Source organism: Xyrauchen texanus, chromosome 3 (genome assembly GCF_025860055.1).
Source record: "Xyrauchen texanus isolate HMW12.3.18 chromosome 3, RBS_HiC_50CHRs, whole genome shotgun sequence".
Classification (NCBI taxonomy): Eukaryota; Metazoa; Chordata; class Actinopteri; order Cypriniformes; family Catostomidae; genus Xyrauchen; species Xyrauchen texanus.
The window spans coordinates 43,810,897-43,836,793 of NC_068278.1; the positions used below are offsets into that span (position 1 = coordinate 43,810,897).

Here is a 25,897-nt window from a genome sequence, read left to right on the forward strand (position 1 = left end):
ATTCCCCAGTCCAACTGCCAAAAGGTTTTAAGTTGTAGGGATGTTTCTCCTCAGCAGGGACTGAGCAATTGGTTCAAGATTGAAGGAAAAATGGATGCTGCCATGTACACCCACATTTGAGGAAAATCAGTGGCCCTCTGCTCTAAAACTGAAGATGGGCATGCGGTTCACCTTTTAGCAGGACAATAACCCTTAACATACCACAAAAAACTATGCAGAGCCTTGAGGATAGGAAGGTCGAAGTCCTTGAGCGGCCAAGTCAGAGCCCTGACCTTAAACCAAAGAAGAATGGGTAAATATTCCCCAATCAAGTTGCATGAAACTAGTAGATACATATACAAACAGACTGATGGCTGTCATTATTCAAAAGGTAGCTCTATGAAGTATTAAATCCAGGGGTGTGATCACTTTTCAAATCATGCTATTCTAGTTTTTCATCATTTATACATTTTTAGAACTGTTCCTAGATAGATAGCAAACGCACAGCTCCAAGATATCTGTTTTAGATCTTTTAATCTGGAAAGCGTCACAATCTAATGAACATCTGCTAAACATCTGAAAAAGATCAGATTTACAGACATTCTAAATAATAAACGTCTCAAAGACATCTGCTGAATGTCTTATTGACATCCGAGACATACTATTTGACACACGTATTTCAGATGTGCAAACAACGTAATAAATACGTCTTCCAGATGTAAACACATAGACGCCTGGTCAGGATTGCCTTTTTGTTACTTAAATGTTGTAAGGCAAAAATTGTAAATAAAGCTGGATTGTTTTTTTGTTTTTTAATGGGTTTCAGAAAGTGACTATTCCAAAAGGGTATGAGGATTTTCTATAAGCACTGTACATTATGTGAGACCCAGAGTTGTACACATTAATCTTTCTCGCGCAAATCATATTGCACTATTGGATGAATGTATTCCAGTTAATAATCCAGAGCTCATCGTCAGGATGAAGAGAAGCAGAAGAGCAGAAAGTGAAGCAAATACCCAACGGTCTGCCGTTCAGCCAGCACTCAGTCCTGGTTGCGCGAGATAGTTGGAGGCTACCTCACATTCCGAAACACCTTGTAATCCTCCCACAGTGCAAGGACAATTTGGATATGGCATATGAGTTAAATACCGTAGCATATCATTTTAGAGCTGCTTGTAGCCAGAAACCATAAGCGCAAGCCTAATAAAACAGGCATGAATGTGCGCGCGCGTGCGTCAGGCTGAAGCACATGAGTGCGCGCGGAGGAACAGCGCTGAGTATAAAACTGGACCCTTTCTTTGAGCATCGGGGTTCAACGATCTATGCGAATACATTCCATATAAAATCTTACTGAGCTTAACGATGGTCGTTTGCGCTTACTGTAGCCTATTGGGCTTGTGGTGAGGTGCACGGTCAAGCGTCCATGCAGCCCGCACTGCTGAGATGTTTTGGAAAGCTAAGAGAGGTTACGGGGAGAAAGGGTCAATTGTAGCGATGAAAACGAAGTGCTCACGCAATCCTGAGAGCTGCCAGAAGGACAGTGTTGGGAAATGACGGGTTTGAGCACCAAAGCTTTACGTAGAAACACTGTTGAAGATTGAGGACTGTTCCCCAATGGAATGCAGAAAAGACTGCGGAACTGCCGCAGTGAATGGAGTTGGTTTGGTTCGTTTGTTAACGGATGATACAAACATTGTATTTCTCCAGAAGAGATAACAAAACCAGTGAGCCAATTCCTGACGGAAGTGTTGTTTGTTTGGAAATGACAGAAGTGTTTTCCCTCAGCCGAAGGTGATGTAATCACAACCAAGGCACGCGCTCACAATAGGCTATAGTGTTATGATTTTGTTGAACAATTATCTAGCGTCGTAATCGCTGTCCATGGTCCTGATCCGCGCGGGATGGTCGAGACGCTGAGCATCGCCGTCATCGGTGCGCCTGGAGTCGGGAAAACTTCTATCATCCGTCAGTTTATTTACAATGACTTCCCTGAGACTTACACCCCCACCCAAACGCGGTACGTGTACAGACCCTCGGTCTTTCTCAACGGTGTTATGTACGACCTGAAGATTTTGGATGTCCCGCCAATTTCCACCTTTCCTTCAAGCCCGAGTCAGGTACGAAATCTCTACAAAGCGTTCCTTTGTGAAATTAGGTTGGGAAAAAATGCAGAAAGTATACCAATAATTAGTAAGCCTTCATCACACGTCCAACATTTGTGTTTTGTGGGTAGGCTTGTTCAATTATGTCTTGTGCTTTGAGCGCGCGAGCGATTGATCTCGCGCTAAATTCTCGTGTAAAAACACCTTCACAGGTGCTCAATCAGCAAACGTTTGCTTATTCGGGACTAAATCAGTATAAGCTGAGTTTTAAGTCTCTAGAAGTGAGAAATACACATAAACAGTGAGCTATTTAGTTTTCTTTAAAAAATACGGTACTTTCTCACTCTAGTGATAGCTACTGTGTAAAGCTAATTTGTGTCCACACTTTAAAGGATCAGGAACCGTACTGTTTTACGTGGATACTTCGCTTCTTAGTCCACCAGTTTGACCTTGCGCAAACAAACAAGCGTTGTGCTGAAATCTGACTCCAAGCTACCTGATTGGTCCCTATCCCTAAAGCCCACCTCTAACCCTAACCATAGTAGGCAATCATTGGTTCTTATCCCTAGAGGCCACACCTAAAACCACGCCCCAGTCATAACCATATTAGGGTGTCAAAAATCGGCACGTCAGTTTGTCATGATATAATTCAATTTCACACTATATGAATATACTTCCCAGTATAATTCCATCGTCCTACTGTTGTTGTTGCAAACTAGTCATAGGTCTCTAATGCTAAATCAAACTGAATCTGTTTCCTCATTTAAAGTAGAGATTCTCAGTGCACTGTTTCAGGAGTGAGGGGCTTTCCTCCAGAAAAACAAAAAAATCTAATTTGGAGTAGTTGCTATGGAGACATGGCTTGAACTGTGCATCTGTAAGCTTATTTTCTCTTTCTCTCTCTCTCTCTCTCTCTCTCTCTCTCTCTCTCTCTCTCTCTCTCTCTCTCTCTCACACACACACACACACACACACACACACACACACACACACACACACACACACACACACACACACACACACACACACCTAACCCTTTCTCTCCTAAACCTAACCCTCACAGAAACCTTTTTGCATTTTTACATAAAAGAAAAAACAAAACATTGTTTAGTATGTTTAATAAGCCATTTCCCTCGTTGGGACCACTGGCTGGTTCCCACAATGTAGGTGATCTCAGATTTATTATCCTTGCGGGGACATTTGGTCTCCACAACGTAGTATAAACATGTATACTCTTCCCCTCATTTTGTTGAACTGCTTTGGCATTGAAAACAATCCTCAAATCTCATCAGAACCAGACCCATAAACAATAAGTCTTTTTTAAGAACATAACAAGACACATCATACTGTATTTGCTGTTCTTGCATCCCACTGATTTTCTTTTGAAACCACCAACATATTCTGTCAGTCACCTGCAGTATGCGATACTTAAAGTCAGGACCGCCCTGACTTCTAGTATATTCAATCCTGAATATGTGGTTACATCCTTTCTTGAAGTGTATTGTCAAATGCAGGGCCACTTCTAGCTATTAGCGATATAAGCTTAGGGCCTCTAGGCAGCTTTTTTTTTTATCCTTATTAAATATTTTCCATAGTTATTTATTGTTATTTAAAGTCATTTATTGTTAATTTGTGTATTTTTTATTTAGTAATTTATTTGTAATTATAATTTAATTTAATTTATAAAATAATATTTTTTTGTAAATTTATTGTAATTTTTTGTGTGTGTATTTTGTGTATTTAATAAATTAAAATGTTGAGGTAATATATTCAAACTTGTTGAAGATTGTATTGTAGTGTCATTTTCGGTTGTTTCCAAGTCTTCACCGAATTATTGTTAGATATGATAGATCTGTTATTAAAGTGAATAAATACAATAAAATAATTAAATTTTTCCTATATAAAATGAAATACATGTTTAAAATAAAATATACGGCCCACGTAAGATGCCATTTAGTCCAAACACGACCAAGCAGTGTGTGCATGCATGCAGGAAGGAGAGATTTTGGATATTAATTGATTTTAGATGGCCATCTATATTTTTGAAATCTTTTTAATATTTATTGAAAATACATTATATTATAAAGGCTACTGTATACTATGCTTGTTGTGATTTCTACATTGCTAATTCCTCCAAATGGAAAAATATTTTTATTGCGTATGAAATTCCCTTATTTTGTGTGTTTTTCCAGACCAGTTTACTCTTTTTCTTGTGAGATCTGGTAACACTGCAACTGGTTCATCACCCAACCTTAGCACAAATGACTGTCATTAAAAAAATAACTTTATTAACCGTTCTTTGATTTAGTTCTAACCGGTTACCAATTGTAAAGGACTCGGAACAAAGAAATACAGTTTCTGCTACGAACCAAAATAAAAAACATTTTGTTTTTAGTCCCTGCTCTCAAAACCTTTACAAGTGAGAGATATGGCCTGACAGGTCTGACATAATGTGGTCTCTCCAGTGCAAACAGCCTTAAACCCACAATACTGCTGTTGGATGAAAAGGATATAAAATTGCCTTTAAGTTTGCCATCATGATCTACAATTTGAGAAGTTTGCAGAATGGCAAATGCCACTTGTCCTATGAAAAGATCTTGGTTTTGAAACTAAATTGTGAGCCATTTCACCTTATTCACCATATTACCCCGACAGTATTTCAGAATAAATTCTCTGCGTCGTGACCACTTCACACAGCCTGAAGACCCACTCCAAATAGAGACCACCAAGCTCTCCTGGCAACAAGTGATCCTGCTGATTGTTTACAGGTTCTTTATTACTGGCTAAGAAGTAGAAGAGTCTTGACACCAGCAAAAACATAATTAGAAAAAAATATTTATACAATAGAAAAGAGCTGAAATGTGTTTAATGGAGGAATAACAAAAGACTGCTCCTGACGATGGTGTCATGATTCCCCCCAGAGGGAATCAGAAAGGTGTTAGTGGCTCTGATGGCGTGTCAGCATAATGGAATGAAAAGAAATCATGAACGTGTATGTAATGTTGCGAGGGGCGGAGGGGGCATTGCTTTCAGTTCTCATAGCAGATTAAGATACTGCAATCTAATTGAGCCAGAGCCTGTTGCAGATAAATACTATATACAGATAAATTAGCTCCCTTTAGAGCACAGCAGGCAATAGCACATAGAGCAAGTGTGTTTGTGTATGTGTGCGTGCACATACCTTTCAATTAAAATGTAGCTGGCTGTAAGAGATTGTTATGTTAGTTTTCTTATGACAGATTCTGGTATTAGATTATTGTACTTTCATAGTTTTAAAAATGTGTTATGAAAGAAATGTAACCCATATTAATAAACGTGATTTTTAAAGAAAAGCTTTCAGAAAGGTGTTAAAGAAGAGGGTTTTGATTCTTCTAACCCCCAGCAAATCCATAGATATGTAGAGCAACTGTAATAAATGCAAAAGCTACTAAAAGAGACAGAAAGAGGATTTACCATCACCCCACCTGTCTCTCTACAAAATGTCATACATATGATAATAGCATATACATGAAATGCTTCATCGGTCTTAAGCGGCGCACTATGAAGCTCATCTCAGTTATACAGTATATAACTCTTGCCTCTGATCTAGGAGCAGTTTTCATATCTAGATCACCAGAAAAAGATAATCTGATCAGCTGTGTAAGTCATCTGAGATGTGTTGTGAAGGAGCAGTGGATTTGGGTCTCAAATAAAGCCTTAGAGACAATGCTTGTTTTGATCTTTGATGATTGAGGTGTCCTTTAAATTCCAGCTCAATTTAAACAGCAAACTGGCCTCAGATCATGGTAGTTTAGTCAAAGTCAGGGGCCTGGTTAATAGTATTCTTTCACCAGTGACAACTTTTCTTGAAAGGCTCTTTACAGTGTGAAATAGACATTCCCTGTCTGCTGCCTTTGATGTCTCAGCTCATGCACTAGCCAGCAGGATAGTTGCTAACACGGGGTCATGGGAGTCAACATCCTAAATACTTATGTTTTTTCCCTGTCTTTTGCAAGGAGATCTAGTATAAAAATGGTGATAAAAGGTCATGATGGAAATATTGTATTTATCTGTTGAAAGCACAGCTACCAGTCATAATTACATGCTTATTGTGACTCTATAAAGTATCGGCACTATGGAGCCACAATTTTATTATGCTAAAAAGCACATTATTTGCTAAAACACACTGATGAGAGTGAAAACACTGGATATTGGAAAACAAAAACAGCCTACCGTTCCACATTCAGGAAAAAGGGGGATAGTTTGGGATTTATTGCTCAGGCGAATGTCTTTAGGTTTCATACTTAAAGGGATAGTTCACCCAAAAATAAAAATTCTCTCATCATTTACTCACCCTAATACCATCCCAGATGTGCATGACTAAAGAACACAAATAAAGATTTTTAGAGGGAATATCTCACTCTGTTGGTCCATACAATACAAGTGAATGGTGGCCAGAACTTTGAAGGTCCAAAAAGCATATAAAGGCAGCATAAAAGTAATCCATATGACTCTAGTGATTAAATCCATATCTTCAGTAGTGATATGATAAGTGTGGGTGAGATCAATTGTTAAGTCCATGACACGTGACTCCATGGCATGCGAGAGCCAATGGTATTTGACAACACTCACATCAAAGCGATCGTAACGCAGTACAATGCATCTATATGAACTTCCGCAGTTAATCTAGGAAGTTCATAGACATTAGTCATTAATCATATTGTTCATACAAAATCTATGTTTAAACACTGACACTTAACACTTACTTAGTTTACTAATTTCAAACCATGACTTGCACTACACATAAATATCTACTAAGGGCATTGTATTCATGCTGTTTAGCCAACATCTTATGGAGTTTTGTGTTCCTTGCCACAGTCGCGCTCGGCTTCCTCACTGGGGTTCTAAATACAATTATTATTTAATTATTTATTTTAAAACACAATTCACAATCATATTTAATCAATCTACACAATGATGACTAAGATATTATAGATATTACAGTTTTGTTTTCTGTTAATGCATGATTTTTTTGTAAGCTGCTTTGAAACGATGTGTGGCTACAATTTTGAAGGTTTAAATGAGCACAGAACGACATCTGACTCTTACAGATGGGAATGCTGATTGCTGCTGAAAGACTTGGATGTTGGATCGGTTCAAGCGATCACACAGCATCTGAAGATCCGGCGTTTAGTGCACAAATAGCATGGATTATTGTCTATTTGTATGGTCCTTTTCTAATTTTTTCTTTCTCAAACATTATGAAACCCCCTTTGTGTCTGACAGCAAAAAAACAAAAACAATGAGCAAATAAGCAATAAATAAATAAAGCAATGAGTAAATGATGACAGAATCTTCAAATCATTTAATATAAAAAATATGCATTGGGTAAAGCAATGGAATGCTCCAAACTGAGTTGAATAAGGTATCAGTGACATTAAATATATGGATCAAGGGCGACATTTTAGTGGTGCAGGGAAAAAGTTCCTAAAGCGATGTTTGTTTATGAGTGTGTTGGCCTAGATAATGTTTCCCATTATACATTCAACACAGATACTTACATCTTCAACACTAAAAGCCTCAAATAGTGGCTTTGTTGCACTGAATACAGATTGTTGTGTGATAAATCTGCACAGCTCCCCTTAATACCTTTTGGCTCAGAGAAATATGTCCTGCAAATCTCTGTACTATACTACAATATGCGATAGATCCATTGATATTCTTCATATAGACAACTGTAAATAATAATCTGAGGCTGCACACATGATGCCATGGCAGATGGAGTAGATCAAAAGCCAGCATGATTCAGGATTTTCTTGTACTGCCAAACACTCTCCCTCTCTTTCTCACTCTCTTTCCATTATTATAACAGAGAGCTCAGTGAGACATTCCCCTGTGTCTACAGCAGTTGCTTAATTCTATCAAGACTCATAGACATAGAATTTAAGATGACATTTGTTTGATGAATATCAAACAGAAATGTAATGTCTCTCTTCTGCGTTATCCCCGTCTAGAGCTCCGAAGAAATTGTGCTCGGAACCATCATATCCTGCCGGAGATAGGAGACAGGGTCGAGGAGCCTACCCCATGCAGGATGGGACTCAACTTGTGGTGGTGGGGTGGTGGGGTGGTGGAGGTTCCGTGTTAGCACACTAAAACACCAATGTTATAGATTGTGAGCAGACTTATAAAGCAATGGCTTACATGTGATTGGCTAGGAGTTACCTAGCTAATGGTGCAACAATGTACAGCTGCTAGTCTTCCCACTAGAACTACGCTGCGCTTACATTTAAATTGCTGGTCCTCAGAATATGATACAATTCACTTTGCCCAGAGCCATGTACTTTCTCCTGGATTAATGTTGCGGCACATACTGCTAGTTGGGGTGAATGTCCTTGAGATTTGGTTTTTCCTTTGGTCAAGCTGGAGAATATTGACTGTGTGTTTTGTTTTTCCTGGTCTGTGCTCTCTGTGTCAGCAAGTTTCTGCGTCTCAGACACAACTGCCTCTCAGTTGCTGTAGGGTCTGTTTTTATTCAGCTCTGTGTTGAGTCTCAGTGGCTGTGCTATTGTCACACACTGTCAACTCTCATTTTGGAAGAATTTATGACATTGACTCTTCATTACCTTCTCTTCCTCTCTCATTCTCGCCTTTAGCTTGTTTCCACTTTTTTATTCTCTTTCAATCTCCTGAATGAAGGTGATTTATTATGTAAACTATTATGTAAACAGCAGGATAATTTATTTCCTAAATTTCCTAATCTCCAGATCAGATCATCGATCTCATCATAAACAGCAAATGTAAATATAGTGTAACCTGTTGAGATTTACACACACACACACACACACACACACACACACACACACACACACACACACACACACACACACACACACACACACACACACACACACACACACACACAAAGCAGCTTTTTCAAGCATAAATATCTTTCGAACGTAAATATGTAAAGCACAACGTGATATTTAAGCAATATCACACAGGCAAAAAGGTTATTGGACTGAATATCTGCTGTAATTTGTCCATAAGCACAAATGTGATATTGCTTTAAAACAAAAGTTCTATAAACAAGAAGCTAATATTGAGTTTGGGGCAATCGAGGAGTCAGGAGACAACGAAGCAGTTTTAGGCAAGTCTTTTTATTTTCTGCCTTCAGCGTCTTGTACTGTTTGGCTGCTTTACCAAAACACTCAATTTACGTAGCTTCTTTGCCACACTCAGTAACTTTAATACACTCAGTACATGCCGTCATTGTGCTCTCGTTTCATCTCATGTCGCTCTCTCTCTCCCAAACTGATGTGCCTTTTCAGTTACAGGGAGATTAACGGTTGAGTGTTAAAACAGTGAGTATTCCAGAGCGGTTATTCTAAATATAAAGAATGCTGCTTGTCCAATCAGGGACCAGAACAAACTGAATGTTAGATTGAGGGTTTAATAAGTGAAATGTACCTCCCTAACCTACAACTTTAATGTTAACACAACCAAAAAAGTGTCCTAAAAAAGATACCTTAAAACACCACCTAAACCTAACCGATAGTCTCTTAAAAGCAAATGTGACATGGAAAGCAAATTTTCTGAAGCAAGCACATCATTTCAAGCTGCTTTTCTGACACTTACAGCTCACGTGCCAGCTATTTCTGCTTGTCTGGGCTCGAGCCTTGGTCTTCCAAATCCAAAGTCCAACAATCTATCAGGTGATCTACCACAGAAACAAATCGCTTTGTTAAAGTGTTTTACTGTAGGTGGGTCTGTAATACGTTAAAAGCTTTAAAATATCTTGTTTTTCAAATGATGATGTGTTAGAGTAAAAGTTTTTCGATATCATGACATAGCAGTGAATGAGTAATAGAGTGAAAAATAAGTGTTGCCAAAGTTGCCTCAGGCTTGCTCACTGTGGGTCTAAATACAAATATTATTTACTTATTTCTTACCTGTTTTCTTTTTTCTAAGGAAAATCTACAATCAAGTTTTAATCAAAATGCTCATTGATGACTAGTGGTTGGCAGTATCAGACTCTGTCGCATTTCAGCATACTGTCAATAATGCCACAGCAGCACCCCTGTCGCGTTTTGATACTGCCGCAGTAGTGCACAGCCATGATAAACGTAATAAAGTTATATTCTTAACTAACATTTTGCTTTCCTTAAAGCTGCATATAAACGCAAGTGACATGTTTTCCATAACTAAACTTTTGCTTCCCCTACAGACGTGTACAAAGGTAATACATTTACGTATTCCTTACTAACCATAGTTCCCCCTACAGGTTAGTACAAACTAACCTTTGCTTCCTGTGCAGGTGTTGATAAATAAAGTCATTTGTGCCCTATTTGGGGGTCAGGACCCCCTATCTGAGGGTTGTCCCCCTAAAATATCATTAAAATATGTGTATTGTAAATAATATAATGATATATTCTTAAAATAATTGTTTAAGAAATAAAATAATACAAATGCAAACGGGGCAACAATAAAAAACCCCTTGGTGTCCCCTTCAAAAATTGCTCTTGAGAATTGTTATGTTTATTGTCCCCCCCAACATCTTGATGAAATTTTTGCCCCTGGGCATGTACAAACATAATTGTCATGCTTATCTTAACTAACCTTTGGTTTCCCTTGCAGTTGTGTATAAATATAATGGCTAGGTTTTCCTAACTAATTTTTCACTTCCCTCACAGGTGTGTACACAGAGTTATTTTTATTTTCTCCACAGACACTTTCAATTCCAAAGTTCCATAAATGTATTGACGTGCATCTACAGCAATGAAAACACAGCAGCGCTCCCACAGGAGCCCCTTTACCATGCCCCAAATACTCAGTCCACTGTGGCAAAAACTCCGGTCCTGCAGGAGGCCCACTTACTCTACAGCCGCAGCAACGTTTTACCATGTTTCCACTGAAACCCTTTGTCTTCGCTTCTCAGCAGCTGCAACAAGCATTACTGGAGATGGCAGTCACCACCTCCTCCTGTTCTTTTCAAGCACCGTATTTCCCCATCTCTGGGTAGACTATTGAGTGAGGCTGCATCCTCAAGCCAGCCGATCTGACAGTATACCTATGGTTCAACTCCCTACAGCCGTACACAGGTCCTTCATTCTAAACCTTCCATCCAGAGCAGGCCCTCGCGTGAGGCTGCCTCCAAAAGCCGGCAGTTCCAATGCAGTTCAACATAATCTAGCACTTTTGTCAGCCTTCGATTTTGCGTTTCTGTCACCCAATTTGGGGGGTTATATATATTGTGCTTAATACTGGTTCTACTACAGCATATTATCAATTTCACCATTCATTTAATTCCTAATCCAATTAAAATAAGTTTAACCAGATACTTCCAAAGGCTACATGAGCGCCGTTCTTTTTTCCATAAAACAATGTTCTGAAAGTTTTCCCCAGCAATCAATAACTCCCAAATTTCTCTGCTCTTTAAACGCTCGGGCACCAGGATGCCTCTAACCATCGATATCTTAACAAAATGTCTAACCACCCTCCGTCTTGTTTACCATTCAGTAAACACAGCTTGCACGCTCGACGCTATGTTTATCCTAGCCATTTTTTGGCTTTCTGCATTACTCAGAAATTATTGTCAATGCACAATTCAATCCCAACAATCATCCCACCTTCTCAGACATGCAAATTATAGACAAATGAAATGATCAGACTCTTCATTAAACTAAACAAACAGATCAAGTTAAAAGGGGCATTCGACTTATATTTTCAACTTGTCCACCCCATTCAACCTTACCAATCTCTCACGTCATTTCTCGCTTATAGGTATTCCCAAATTAAGTCCCCTCTTGATCCGCTATTCACAGATGATAATGACCATGGATCTTAAACATTCTGGTTCCAAAAGCACCTCAAATCAGTCCTCCTCCAATCTGGCATCCCAGCAAAACAACAGATTTAATCTCTTGGTCACTGGTTCTCAGACACATATCACAGCTACATCAGATCCAATTGTTTTATATATATATATATATATATATATATATTTTAACTAGAGTCCTCCTGTTCAAATCGCAGTAAGAGCCCTCCCGTTCGAATGCTGCGTGACCCCACCCATGTTCACACATATAGTGGCCTCTCCCTTTCAAAGTGCTGAGTGGGCTTTTCTGTTCGGATGTAGAGTGCATTCAGATGCATGCTGGGCTCACCCGTTCAAATGCCACGAGCCAAACAACTCTCTCTAGAACAGTCTCCCGTTCGAATTGCTGCACAAGCCCTCCTGTTTGAACGCAGCATGAGCCAACTCCCGTTCTCACTTTGCCCGTTTGAATGCCTTGAGCCCATCCACTTCTATGCTTAGTGGAGGTCTCCTGTTCGAATCGCATTGTAGCCCCTTTTGATCAAATGCTGCGCAAGCTCATCCATGCCTTCTTATCATGGACTCGGGCTTTTCCGTTTCGGACGCAGAGTGGACCCCCGTTTGAATGCATGCTGGGCTTACCCATTCGAATGCCGTGATCTATACCACTCTCTCTTTAGAACAGTCTCCCATTGGAATCACAGCATGAGCCCTCCCTTTTGAACACAGTCCCTGCCAACTCTCTTTCTCACCTTCCCTGTTCGAATGCCATGAGCCCATCCACTTCTATGCTGAGTGGAGGTCTCCCGTTTGAATCGCAGTGTAGCCCCTCTCGACCAGCCATCGTACAAGAACGCACCCTCCAAGAAATGCGTAAAGTGCTCCCTCTATATAGATTTTTGTGGGGGAAAGAACACATTTACAGAAGTTTACCATATATAATTGTTGCTGGCTTGCTGTCCTATTGGTAATGCTACCATTGTCATGGTACTGATCTTTCATCTTAATGCCTTTTTGGGGGTAATCAGAACTTGAGTCGAGTCTTGAGCTCTGAGCCCTCCAGTATACGGATAGTAAGCCAAATATGTTTACCTCTTCTGTACAAGATTACATTAAAATACAAACTACTGAACTGAGTTTCTGGATTAGCCACACCCCCTTTTTCCAAAACCTTGCACTACAAAGATACTAAATGAGCTTTATTGAGATGGACACTGAGCAGAAGCGTTTCTCAAAAACAATAGCAGAAGTATAGTGCCCCCATATGAGAACTGTAATAACCAACATAGCATAAAAGTGGCATTAAGCCTCAATAATTCGCTGCAACCACAATACTATGAGAAAGCACAAAATGATTGACATGCAGAAAGCGTTGGAGGCCTCGGCCCATGACACTTATTTGATTAATATGTTTCAGAGATTGGAAATTGTTTTGCAAAACTTTCCATGAAAAAAATTGCTTACAACACCATTAATTTCACCAGGAAAGTGATGCGAAACATAAAACGTGGCACGTAATACTTAGTTTGCAAATTTTTGTTATAGTACCATTCATTTTATGAGACTAGATTGCATTTAATTTATCTACTTTTAAAACAAATACATTTCGGCACTGTTTCAAGGACACTGCTTGAACACTTATCTCTAATTAATGATGCATAATCATAAATTACGGTGTCAGTGAGTGGTAAAAAAACAATACCTATAATCAGTCTAATTGTACCCATTTGGATAAAATCAAGAGATATAATTCTGTAATTATACCATCAATCACCAGGTACTGAGACAGAAATAAAGATGCATTATAAAGAAACAGTTTAGTTCCCTACCATCCAATGATTTAACTGAGACATATAGTATTTGTCACAGTGCTGCTTTTCTCGATCTTTGCCTCTCTATCCACATTTGGCACATATTTAACCCACCACTGATAATTATCTAACCTGATTGCTTTGTAGATTAATGAATGTTATGCTATTATGCTATAAGTATGGTTCCATGCCTCTAGTCATCATGAATAAACTGTTGGCTAAGAGTAAATTCAAAAGTATCAGATGAAAAAAAGACAAATGAGGTGTTTTATTAGAAAACAAATATAAACATGATTTTGGATACTCATTGATTATAGTTAGTATTACTATAGCTTATACTTCATCATAATAACTGTTTATCATCGTTATTTATTAATGTTGCCCATACTTAAGATTAGGGTCTGAAGCAAACCCCTATCCCTAAGTATTAAACATTGGCACGTAACTGTCCTGCATCATTTGTGCTCAAATCGTGTAGCTTGTTCAGGAGAGGTGCGCTATTTTTTTTTCTAAGCAATGAAAGTTCAGATTTTTGCCTGACAGACAGACAAAAAAAACAATACATTTAATAATTTTGAATAAAAGACCTTGGACTTTTTTTTATCATAGCAAAGAAAAAAGATTTTGCATGCATCTGCAACTTACTTGTAGTACTGTAGGTCATTTTATTTTCAACGTTTTAACTCCAGATTATTGTTTTCAAATTTATAGTTATGAGCCCTAAAATGTTGTTTTTTTGTTCTTCAACATCCTTCAAATCCTTTAAGGAAATCACGTCAAATAATTATCAGATTGACGTAGTTATGGGGCTGCATTTGGTGCTGAATTAACTTCCCTTTCCACCAGTGGCTAGCCTTGCATTAAAAGTCTAGGCCTTCTGTGTGATTCGTGCCATTAAGAAAATACAGTTTCACAATGAATAAGACACCCTATGCCTTTGGGCATCATACATTATGTCGCAGCTAACTAATAATTCCAAATGACATTTTAAAAAGACATCCACACACAAAAGCCAGAACTTGAAATTACACTTAATGCTCAAGCAAGCCTAATTTAACTGCAGCATGACTGTTTTGTGAAATTAATGTCTACCGAACAGACATTTAAAAATAAATATTTTTCATATGAATCTAACAAGGATGTCTATAATACCTGGAAAAATCTATCAAATAATATTTGTGATTTAAATGTTGCTTACAATACATTTTGTTTCGTCAAGGTACACAGTTATGCTGCGTTCCATTCAAGTTGGATGTTGGATATTCCTACTTTACATCTCCGAACATAATTGCATTCCATTCCCCGATTTTCAGAACAGCAATATTCCCGTTAGCTTAGCAGGGTTTGACTCTCATTAGAGATGTCTCCTAGCAACCCAACTGATAAACAATGCTGCAGCGCTAGCATTTGTGCTTCAGGTGTACGATTATCAAAAGAGATTCTAATGTTTTATACACCTGTTTCTACAGGCATTTGTTAAACAAGCTTTAATATCATGTAATGTGAAAACAAACTCATTTATCGATATTACTTAATAAAGTGAATGTTTATCACTTACTTATTACTAAATCTCCCTGAGTGTGGACATGTTTGTGTGACATCATGCCCCTGCATCTCGGTGAAATCGGAGTGGAGAGAATTTCTGCATGAGCCTAAGTTGTAATTCTGATTTCAAGATGCATTCCATTGCACATTTCATTGTAGGAAGTTGTCAGATCCAACTTTTCCATTGAATGGAACACAGCACTACTTTTCAAAACTTGATCTGACACTGAATGCTCAAGCAGCCTAATTTACAGTTAGAAAACTCCTGATGTTGCTATAACAATGCAAAAAGCACTAAACAATTTACTTGAAGTGAAAATCAGTCCTCCATTCCTGTTTAATTAATTAAGCAACCACACGGTCATGCAGAACATCTCAGGTTTTGAAAATCCATAAGGATCTCTTTCTCAATGGTGACACCGGCAGTAATGACAGCCGACTCGTCAGCAAGATCTCACGCTTTTTGCTTTCAAATTATATCACTTAAAGCATGATTGTATCAGGTCAGCTCGTAGGCCTCAACCGGAAAATATCCTAAAGATCACACCCACCAAGAATAAATAAGTGAATCTGATGGCTGATGAATCTGACAATCTGACTTTAGTTGCCCATTCATTTGCACTGTTGAGGGATTCTGTGGAAATTCTGAAGGCTTGAGGAGTCGAGCTCAAACTCACATGCTGCTTCAGGCATGTGATTTGTGAAACAGTTGTCATACTTTGCTTGTAAGCATCAAGGCATACATTTTGACTGGATAAACTTTTTGTTTTTCTGTTTTTGTTTGTAGATTAATTAAGAGTGGAAAGCTATTAAAAATACATTGATTGAGAATGAAAGTATGAAAAATATTTATTCATTTGGCATGTTAGGCCCTGAGAATTCTCCACTGCTTTCCACTCATATTTTAGCCTATTACAGTAGTAACATGCTCTGTCTGTCCAAGCTGTCCATCCAGGACAAAATCAAACTCACTCACACACACACAGATCAGATCAGATCAGATTTATTTGTGAAATCAGTTGGAAGCTCTCAGCCATACAGTTTTCTATTCAGTGATTTCTGCTGGACGTCCTCCAACGTTCGACAGACCATTTGTTTTATGTGGATTTTTTTAAGTTCCATGCTTGGAAAAGAATACTGAATTATGATGAAAGTGAATTTGAATGTGTCCTCTCATGACTTCACTCACTGGGAAGAATAGCACTGGGTTGACAAGGAGAGAGAGAGAGAGAAGGATCTATTTTTAGCTTTCACAGGGATGGCGGTGCATATGAAACTGCCATCCCACAGTTTCAGATGCACTGCCAGATTCACATTGAGGGCACGTTTATGTAAGAACAGTAATCTGTAGACGATATTGAAAGCTTTGAGGCTCATGTTTAAATTTTGTGAATGTGTCTTGCACTCTTGGGCCCAAGTTAATGCCCAAAACCGTGGTAGATAATTGCTTCAATCTACCAATGATCAGTGGGCTAGAATGCCATAAAATCTCATAGAATGTTGAGTTTGAATCATCATATTTCCATGTGGAGACAGAAGGGAAGGCATCTGCTTTTGAAGTGCAGGAAAATTGAAAAGGAAGGAAAAAAATCAAAAGAGATATGTGTAAAAGGGGATAAAGGCTTCTTATTCAGTAGCTGAGGTTCGGTTTAAACTCAGGCACACATACACACTTTCTCCCCCTTCTTTTTTTTTTGGTTTCATAGATTATCAGTCATGAGCTGAATGAAAATGCAGTAGAAATAGTGGTGGTGGTGGTGTAGTGGCTAAAGCACAGGGCTGTTAATCAGAAGGTCACAGGTTCTAACCCCATGGCCACCATCATTGTGTCCTTGAGCAAGACACTTAACTCCAGGTTGTTCTGGGGGGATTGTCCCTGTAATAATTGCACTGTAAGTCGCTTTGGATAAAAGCGTCTGCCAAATGCATAAATGTAAATGTAAATGTAAATACCTCAAATCAGCTCAAATATACAGTGGGGTTCAGATAAGTCCATATTGAAAATCTTTACTGACTGTTAAACCTGCAAATTAACAGAGAATTTTTATGCATATTTGAATATGATGAATAACAAATAATTTTAAGATTCCACACTAAATCAAGTCACTAATAAAATTTGCAACAATGACTATGTTGACTCAAAACAGATGAATCCACAGCTTACACACAGCCAGGGGTGAAAATTTCATCAAAATGTTGGGGGGGACAATAAACATAACAATTCTCAAGAGCAATTTTTGAAGTTTTTTTTTGTTGTTGCCCCATTTGCATTTGTAGTCTTTTATTTCTTAAACAATAATTTTAAGAATATATCATTATATTATTTACAATACACATATTTTAATGATATTTTAGGGAGGGCCTCAGATGGGGGGGTCCTGACCCCCCCGCGATTTCCGCCTATGCACACAGCTTACACAAGATGCACTTTGGAACATTTAAAAATAATGCTGAAATAACATCGATCATTAGGTTTTGCACAAACTTGTGGTGTCCAAACCAATTCGAGGGTATGCTGCCACTAAAGCAAAATATAACAATGACTACAAAATTCTGAAATTCTTGTTCATTTTCAGTTCAACTTTTTACTCAATTTGTTATGTTGATGATACATTCTGTAATGATAAAAACAATCCAGTGTGTTTACATGCGTGTCTGATTGCTTTCATTATTACTCTGTTTGTAGAATGGGTGAATCTCAGTACAACTCGTCTGAGTGGACATTACTAAGTGTGAAATATTAACAGGACACAGCTTTTCTAGTACCACTAGAGGACGAAAGCAATTATTTCCCTGTCAAGATGAATGTACAACCACTGTCTTTGCTACACTTGACATCGATTTTCTTTACAAGAAAGATCAGCTTGTGACGAATGACTTTAATTTGACTTCCCCCTCTTTCGCCCTCTTTCTCTTCAGCACAACCCATACACAAACACCACAATCAATATGACAGTTAAATAGGATCTTCTGGAATCTCAAGGGACAGAATCTCACAAACACCACATATACAGTAAACCCAATCCGGTCAGTGCCACCAATGGCTATGAATGTAGTTCAAAAGAATGGTTATCATTTATAAAATAAGATTATATTGTATCTGTATCTCACAGTATGATGTGAATGACTGTGATTTCACCAAGTTGAACATTAACATCTTGTTCGTCCTGGAACAACATTCCAATAAACCAGGTTTTTGAGTAAGTTTAGGTAAGGTAAGGGTAAGGCTTGGCTTGAACAACATTAATTTCAACCTACAGTATAATTACCCTCTGATTTTAGGGGTAGTTAATGGTAAGGGTTGGGCTTAGGGACAGGGTTAGAACTTGTTCTGTTCATTTTGTTGGAATTTAGTTTCACTTAAATTATTTGGAATTTTTTGAAAGAAGATTCAGGACCACATACAGTGCTACTTGGTGAAATCACAGTCACCCAGTACAATATGATATACCAAATTTGATATAAAATGGATATTGGAATTGATATTCAGTTTATGAAAAATCTGCTGAAGAGTGAGGAGGGGAAGAGAAGGAGGGAGAGAGGAGATGAGGTCAGCATGTCATGGCTGAAGCAATTTGCTCCCTGCCTCATTCGGCTGTCCCCCATTCAGCTGTGTCATGTAATTACTGTAGGTAGATCATTACTATTCATTGGCTGCTACGTTATACTCTTCCCACTCTATCGAGCTAACAAGAGTCACTATAATGTACCAGAATACAAATTATAATGGACACACACACACACACACACACACACACACACACACACACACACACACACACACACACACACACACACACACACACCTGAGATACACACCTTGTTCCTTGCATGTTGCGCTCTCATTACTTTGGTTGGAGTAGAGTGCTAGCATTAGAAACAAACTGGAACAGATTTGACATTTATAAAAAAAAATTGAGCTATTATCTTGGCTGTTACTTATTTCTGTCTGTAATCAAAATCACATTCAGTTATGAGCCTTTTTCTTGACTACCAGCAGACAATTAGTGGGCCATTAATCTAAGTTAAAAAACTTTATGCAGTTTCGTCTGATTTTGTTTTTGTCATAAAATTATTCTGTGATTTTCTTTTGAGGATACTAGGAATGTTCCAGGTTCAATACAAGTGAAGCTCAATTAACAGCATTTGTGGCATAATGTTTGTTACCACAAAAAGTAATTTTGACTCCTCCCTTGTTTATATAACCATTCCTTATAATGCATTCCTCAGGTTTTTAGAGACCCGGGACCACATTTCACCCCCTGTACCCCATCCACTTTTTGGAGTTGTGCCCACACATATTTAGTATTCCCCAGTCTTTCTCTTATAAATAGTGTAACACCAAAAAAAAAAAAAAAAAAAAAAATTACAAAATTGTTATAATAGTTTATGTACCATTAGATAAGAGCCTGGGACAATAATTATGTGTAGCTTATGTGTAGCTCAGTATGTGTTTGACAGTTTGAATTTCATTGTGTAAGTAATGAATCCTGTTCTAGATTTGTCCTGATTTGTTGCATTATCTCTATGATATATATATATATATATATATATATATATAAACATCAACATATATCAGAATATATTTTATTTGAAAATAATTTGAAAATTTTACACTATCTGGGCATTTTGTAGATCCCTTTTTATAGATATATGTGCCGTGTCTCTAAAGACCTGAATATGTAAGAGTGTTTGTGAAAATCCCAAGCATTTCACCCTCAAATTGATGGGAATTTTACTAAATACTCTTACATATTCAGGTCTTTAGAGACCCAGCACTTATATCTATCATCATAAAATTGTGAAAATGATATTACAAATTATTGTGTTGCAATTTTGCAGTTTTTTTGTGTTGCACTATTTATAAGAGATAGATAAAGGAATACTAAAGAGGTGTGGGCACATCACCACAAAATGGATGAGGCACAGGGGGTAGAATGAGTTCCCAGGTCACTAAAGACCTGAGATATGTGTTTAAGGGTGAATGGGGCCAATTCATAAATGCTAAAATACATATATTTTCAAAAGTTTAGCTACTAAATTTAAACATTATATGTGATTTTAGTGTGACGAAATCGCAAACTAACCTTATCTGTATACATTTACAGGATATTTAATACCAGGATTACAGGGTTTCATTGTCATGGCAGTGAAATTTTAAGATCGAATGTAATTTTACACAGATAATGTGATTTTATCACACTAAAATTTTCAAAATGTAGAATGTTTACATCTTGTAGATACGCTTTTGAAGCATTGTGTATTTTGGTGTTTATGGACTGGCCCCATTCACTTCCATTGTATGTGCCACTCTGTAACCACAGTCTTTGCTTTTTTTATTTTAAATAAACTAGGGACGATTCGAAATATTTTTTGTGGTAATCAACATATGCCACAAATGAGCTTGACTTGCATTAAACTTGAAATATTGCTTCAATGAATATCTATAGGTTTTTTTCACAACATTTCCTCAAATTTTATTTTGGTTATATAAAATTAAGACTAAATTATTTATTTCTCAAAGTCCCAGACTCATCTGATTTTTTTTTCTCTCCAGACATATAAATTGCACATCATGAATTGGTTACATGACATGTGTTATCTTAGGTTTTAAGATGTTGTACTTCAACAACCAAAATTGAATGCTATAAAATGTCTTGTGCTTGCTAGGATGTTATTTGCATAAATATATTCAATATTCATATGCAAGTAACAAATTGATCTCCTATCAAAAATGGACTGCTTATCAGTAGCATTCTTCTGTTTGAAAAAAGTTTTTTTTTTTTTTTTTATCTGTCTGTTTGTTTCTATCAGGAGTGGCTGGATGCACGGTGTAGAGGAGTCCGCAGTGCAAACGCCTACATTCTGGTCTATGACATCTGCTGTGTGGAGAGCTTTGAGTATGTCAAGATGATCCGACAGCAAATCGTGGAAAATAGGTGTGGTATATCTCATTCAGAACCTGAAATGAGCCACCTCAGAGAACAGTAGAGAACAATCATCCTGTTATGTTATGTTCTTCTAGTATTGCTCAGATTGGGATCATTGAAACAAATTAAAACACACATTCATGTTGATTAATGTGATTGTATCTACTTGGTTTTGATGTTCTGACTAACAATCAACCCTTGATTGCCTGGCTGATGCTGAAATAATGAGATGACATTTGATAATATGGATGAGTGACTGCTACAGAGCAGAAATACAGTCATCGTTGAGTTGATAAGAAATAATAGATGCCAGTGAGAAATCTTTTCACATATGCTGGTCTTGTCATCTTAGATGTAGTGTGGCTTCATGAATTTGCACAAAGGTCTGATGTTCACTGACTGAATGACAGCAAAGGCCTGCAGTCTCCAACCTTAACCCTTTACCCCAGCCATACATGCCTCTGTTTTATAAATGCTGTTCACGTTCTTACCGCATGTGCTTTGAAAATATTTCAGCCTTAGTGCCTTTACTTAGGGCGGTTCTTTGAACAAAAACAGTCCTTATAAATACTTTTAAAGGGTCGGTTGACCCCAAAATAAAAAAGAATATTGTAGGCAGAATGTTATTGACTGTAGCCTCAGCCACCATTTACTTTCATTGTATGCAAAAAAGATGCAATGAAAGTGAATGGTGACTGAGGCTAGCATCCTGTCTAACATCTCCTTTTGCGTTCCATGGAAGGAAGAAAGTCATATGGTTTTTGAACAACATGAGGGTGAGTAAATAGTGGCAGAATTTTAATTCATGAATGAACAATCCATTTAAGATATATGAATATGTGCCGAGAAAATCTTGAAGATTGTGCCAGGAAATATTTCAAATAAAGTATTGGGACAAAATATGGACTTGAAAGGTTTGAGAGATAGCGTGCGTGAGTCATATTGAAAAAGCCTATAAACTGTATGAAGGGGGATAAATCTGTGTAAAACATAACACAGGCACCCAGACACAGGCATGAGGGATCGGTGTAGGCTAATGGAGCACATTGCTATGAGTCTGTTTGAACGAGTATTCACTTCTACAAGATTCTGCTTTTGTGCTGATAACACACAGACATACATCACCATACACATCCCTTTCTATCCCCAAACATACACGCACACATATGTACACAATGGTTTAAATCCTCAAGACTTAAAATGAGCAGAATTTTAAAGTAATAGAAAAAAGCATTATTTTTACTATTAATACTTGCCCAAATGTAATGTATTAAATATTTATAATACATAATTTGAGAGTAATACTGAGAACATGTGAGTGTACACATGGAGCTCAGTGTAATTTGCTATTATGGAAGCATACTTAAAGCCTTTTATTAATTGACCAATTATTTATATCCAATGGAATTTAAATGAACACTGTAATTACTGACTTTTTCTTTCTTTCTTTTTTACAAAAGTGAAAGCTTGCAATATAATTTTACCTCCAGTGGAAAAGCAATTCAATTAATTGCATTTTTTCCCCCTTCAGCAATGCACGCACGTGCACACACACATGGCTGTAAAGCCCCCTAGACACTGAAATGCCTTCATTCTTCATTATATGTATTTGACCTTCAAGCACAGTCAAGCACTGAAAGGACAACAGAACAGCTGTAACGAATGGCTGCTGTGGGCATAGGCAATGACGATGAAGCGAGAACCCAAGTGCAATTTATTAAATAAACATGAAATCCAAAACCCTTACTATAAAACTGAACTAAACTAGACATAAACATGACTTGACTAAAACATGACTTAACATATACGTGGCTTAACACAAACAGCTACACTCACATACAATACTTGACAATGGCAACCATGAGGCTTAAATACATGACATGGGGGAACAAGACTAACAAGTTAACCCATGAAAAGACAGAACTGATCACAAAATAATTAAACAATAAACCAATGAACACAAGACACAGGAACATGGAGGGAAACAGGAATCACATGACTTGGGAACACATGACATGAACAGGAACTAAACTTTTCAAAATAAAAGATATGAACACACACACATTAAAAATTACAACAGCACATCATGCATGCTCCAGCACATGTTGTGAGCTCATTGCCTATTTAGAGGCAGACAAGGAGCTGAGCATTGGCATAGAAGGGGGTGGCCTCCGTCCTTGTTTATATTGACCCGTTTCACGTGACATCATTGTATGACTGTGCCATGTTTGTGACCATAATTCCATATTTCTTCATTATACTACAAAGTGGGATGTGGCTAAATTTGTGTTTCTATTTATAAATCATGAAATGGTGATGCTGGTGTTTAAAAATGATTATATATATTTTAAGTGATATCATTTTAAGGGTGTTTTTCCATTTAATGGTTTTCTCCCACTGATGGTCACAAATATGGCGGCTGCAGTGAAAAAGTAAAGTCACTGAAACAGGTCAATATTTTATGTTTACATTTAGTCATTTGGAAGATGCTTTTATCCAAAGCGACTTACAAATGAGGAACATAACAAGTAATTGGTCATACAAATATAAAAAAAATATCTTCAGTAAATGTTTTGAGTATGAGATACCAGCAAGGGATGCTTGAAATGTTTTTAAATCAATCACAGGGAAGCGTGCCATGTCCAGCAAACGTTATGTAAGTAATGGATTGATTCCCTTGCAGTTGGTTTGTTTTACTTGCTAATAGCCTCTTAAACCACTTTTTCTATTGCTCTCCTCACCTATAGTTTCTTTAATTTCAACCATCTGCTCCCTGTCCATCTCTCTCTCTCTCTCTCTCTCTCTCTCTGAATGTCAGTTTTAGTGTTTTTTTTTATGTTGTTGTTTTTTTGTTGTTGTTTTTACAAACACTGCACATTTATATTGCCAATGCATTTTGAGCATACCTGTTACTATGTGGTATTAACAAAGGTGAAAAGTTAAATAAAGTTAAATAACATTAGTGGAAAGTAATATTAACAAATACAATGACAAATAAAATGTTAAAACAAATTAAAATACAGTAAAAATGCAGAGTAAAATAAGAAAGTAGCAATTCAGAAATTTAAACAAAAGGGAATAAAAATGTGGTAAAACTTTAAAAATAAGGTTCTATTCATTAAATTTAGTAAATGCAATAGGTACCATGAACAATTATTTTTACAGCCTTTATTAATCTTAGTTAATGTTAATTTAAAAAATATATACAATTGTTTTTAGTTCATAATGTATTAACTAATGTTAATATATACAACTTTTAATTTTGTATATGTTGAAATGAACATAACCCAATATTAATAACAGCTGAAAATAGATTGTTCGTTGCTACTTCATATTAACTGATGGGATGAAGTGAACTAATGCTAACAAATACAACCTTATTGTAAAATGTTATTGTAGATGCAATAATATAAATTGAACAAATAATTAATGAAGATGAACTAAGCTTAGATAGAATAAACAAAATAATAAGCCTAAACCTCTCTCTCTCTATCTCCCCATTAGAGTAGGCAGCAGCAGTGAGGTGCCCATCCTGGTGGTGGGCAGTAAGAGGGACCTGCAGCGGCAACGGTTCACCCAGCGGAGGGCTGTGTCTGTACTGGTGAAGAAGACCTGGAAGTGTGGTTATGTTGAGTGCTCCGCCAAATATAACTGGCACGTGCTTCTTCTCTTTAAAGAGCTCCTGGGAATTGCCGTGACACGAGGACTCCGTCCAAACCACACCTCTATTCGTCTACAGGGGGCACTGCACAGGAACCGCTGTAATGTCATGTGACTGATAGATACAGTATGTTTCCTTGGCTAAGAAACCATTTGCCCCTCGAGGTGGGAGTTGACTGTTTATGATTATTTAGAACCAGCTCGTCTGATAATTTTCTGAACTATTTGGTTTAAAATGGCAAAATTGGACTTAGATCAGGATTTAAAATCAACTTACTACCAGGATGAAGCTTTGGTGAGTAAGGACAAACTGTCAATCAAAATGGCTGGAATACAAACACCTAGGGGCCTCTGTAACTGATGCATAAAACTAATGGATTAGTACTACTGATTTCACTTTTCCCAGCTTACTCCAACCAATAGAAAACTGAAATACCCAAACTGGAACCAGATAAGGAATCTTTCATCTTACCAAAGTCTGTCAGGGTGAAAGTCGTCATGGTTACTAATGTAACCTCCATTCATTGTGTCAATGTAGTGACACTAGTGGTCGTTCCTGGGAGCCCCAGACATCTCTGATCTTTGAGAAAAGGCCAAAGAAAATTGGCGAGTGTAATTTGCATGCCACTCCCCCAGACATACGGGTATAAAATGAGCTGGAATGCAACCACTCATTCAGGTTTCGCCCTGAGGAGCCGAGACAAGGTCCCTGCAATTTCAGCAGATAGTTCGGTATTGTGGCATGAGGGACACAACGTCTCGTTCTCTCCATCAGGGAACGGAGGTTATGTTAGTAACCATAATGTTCCCTTTCTGTCACTCACTCGATGTTGTGTCGATGTTGTGACACTAGGAGTCCCTGTGGAAAACACCACAACTACTGAATTGTGTTATGTGGACTGGCGGTGCAAGATGAGCTCTGTGTCCCTCGTAGCCAGCGCACCAGGCTGTCACGTAACTAACCCCAATGCACTTGTGGGAGTCAAACGGTCCCCTGCACCTTGGGGACTCCCCAAAAATAAGGACCGGCTGACACAGCAGTCAGAAAATATGCCATAGCGATGGAGTCAATGA

At 37.7% G+C, this 25,897-nt stretch overlaps 1 protein-coding gene across 1 annotated transcript; it reads left to right on the forward strand.

Annotated features, from left to right (window-relative positions):
• The first annotated feature begins 1,269 nt into the window (after positions 1-1,269).
• Positions 1,270-24,953, forward strand: rasl10a (RAS-like, family 10, member A). The gene is made up of 3 exons (XM_052104212.1): positions 1,270-2,096; positions 21,048-21,172; positions 24,668-24,953. The coding sequence occupies exons 1-3, from the start codon at positions 1,881-1,883 to the stop codon at positions 24,936-24,938; spliced, it is 612 nt and encodes a 203-aa protein (XP_051960172.1). The 5' UTR covers positions 1,270-1,880; the 3' UTR covers positions 24,939-24,953.
• Positions 24,954-25,897: the final 944 nt, after the last annotated feature.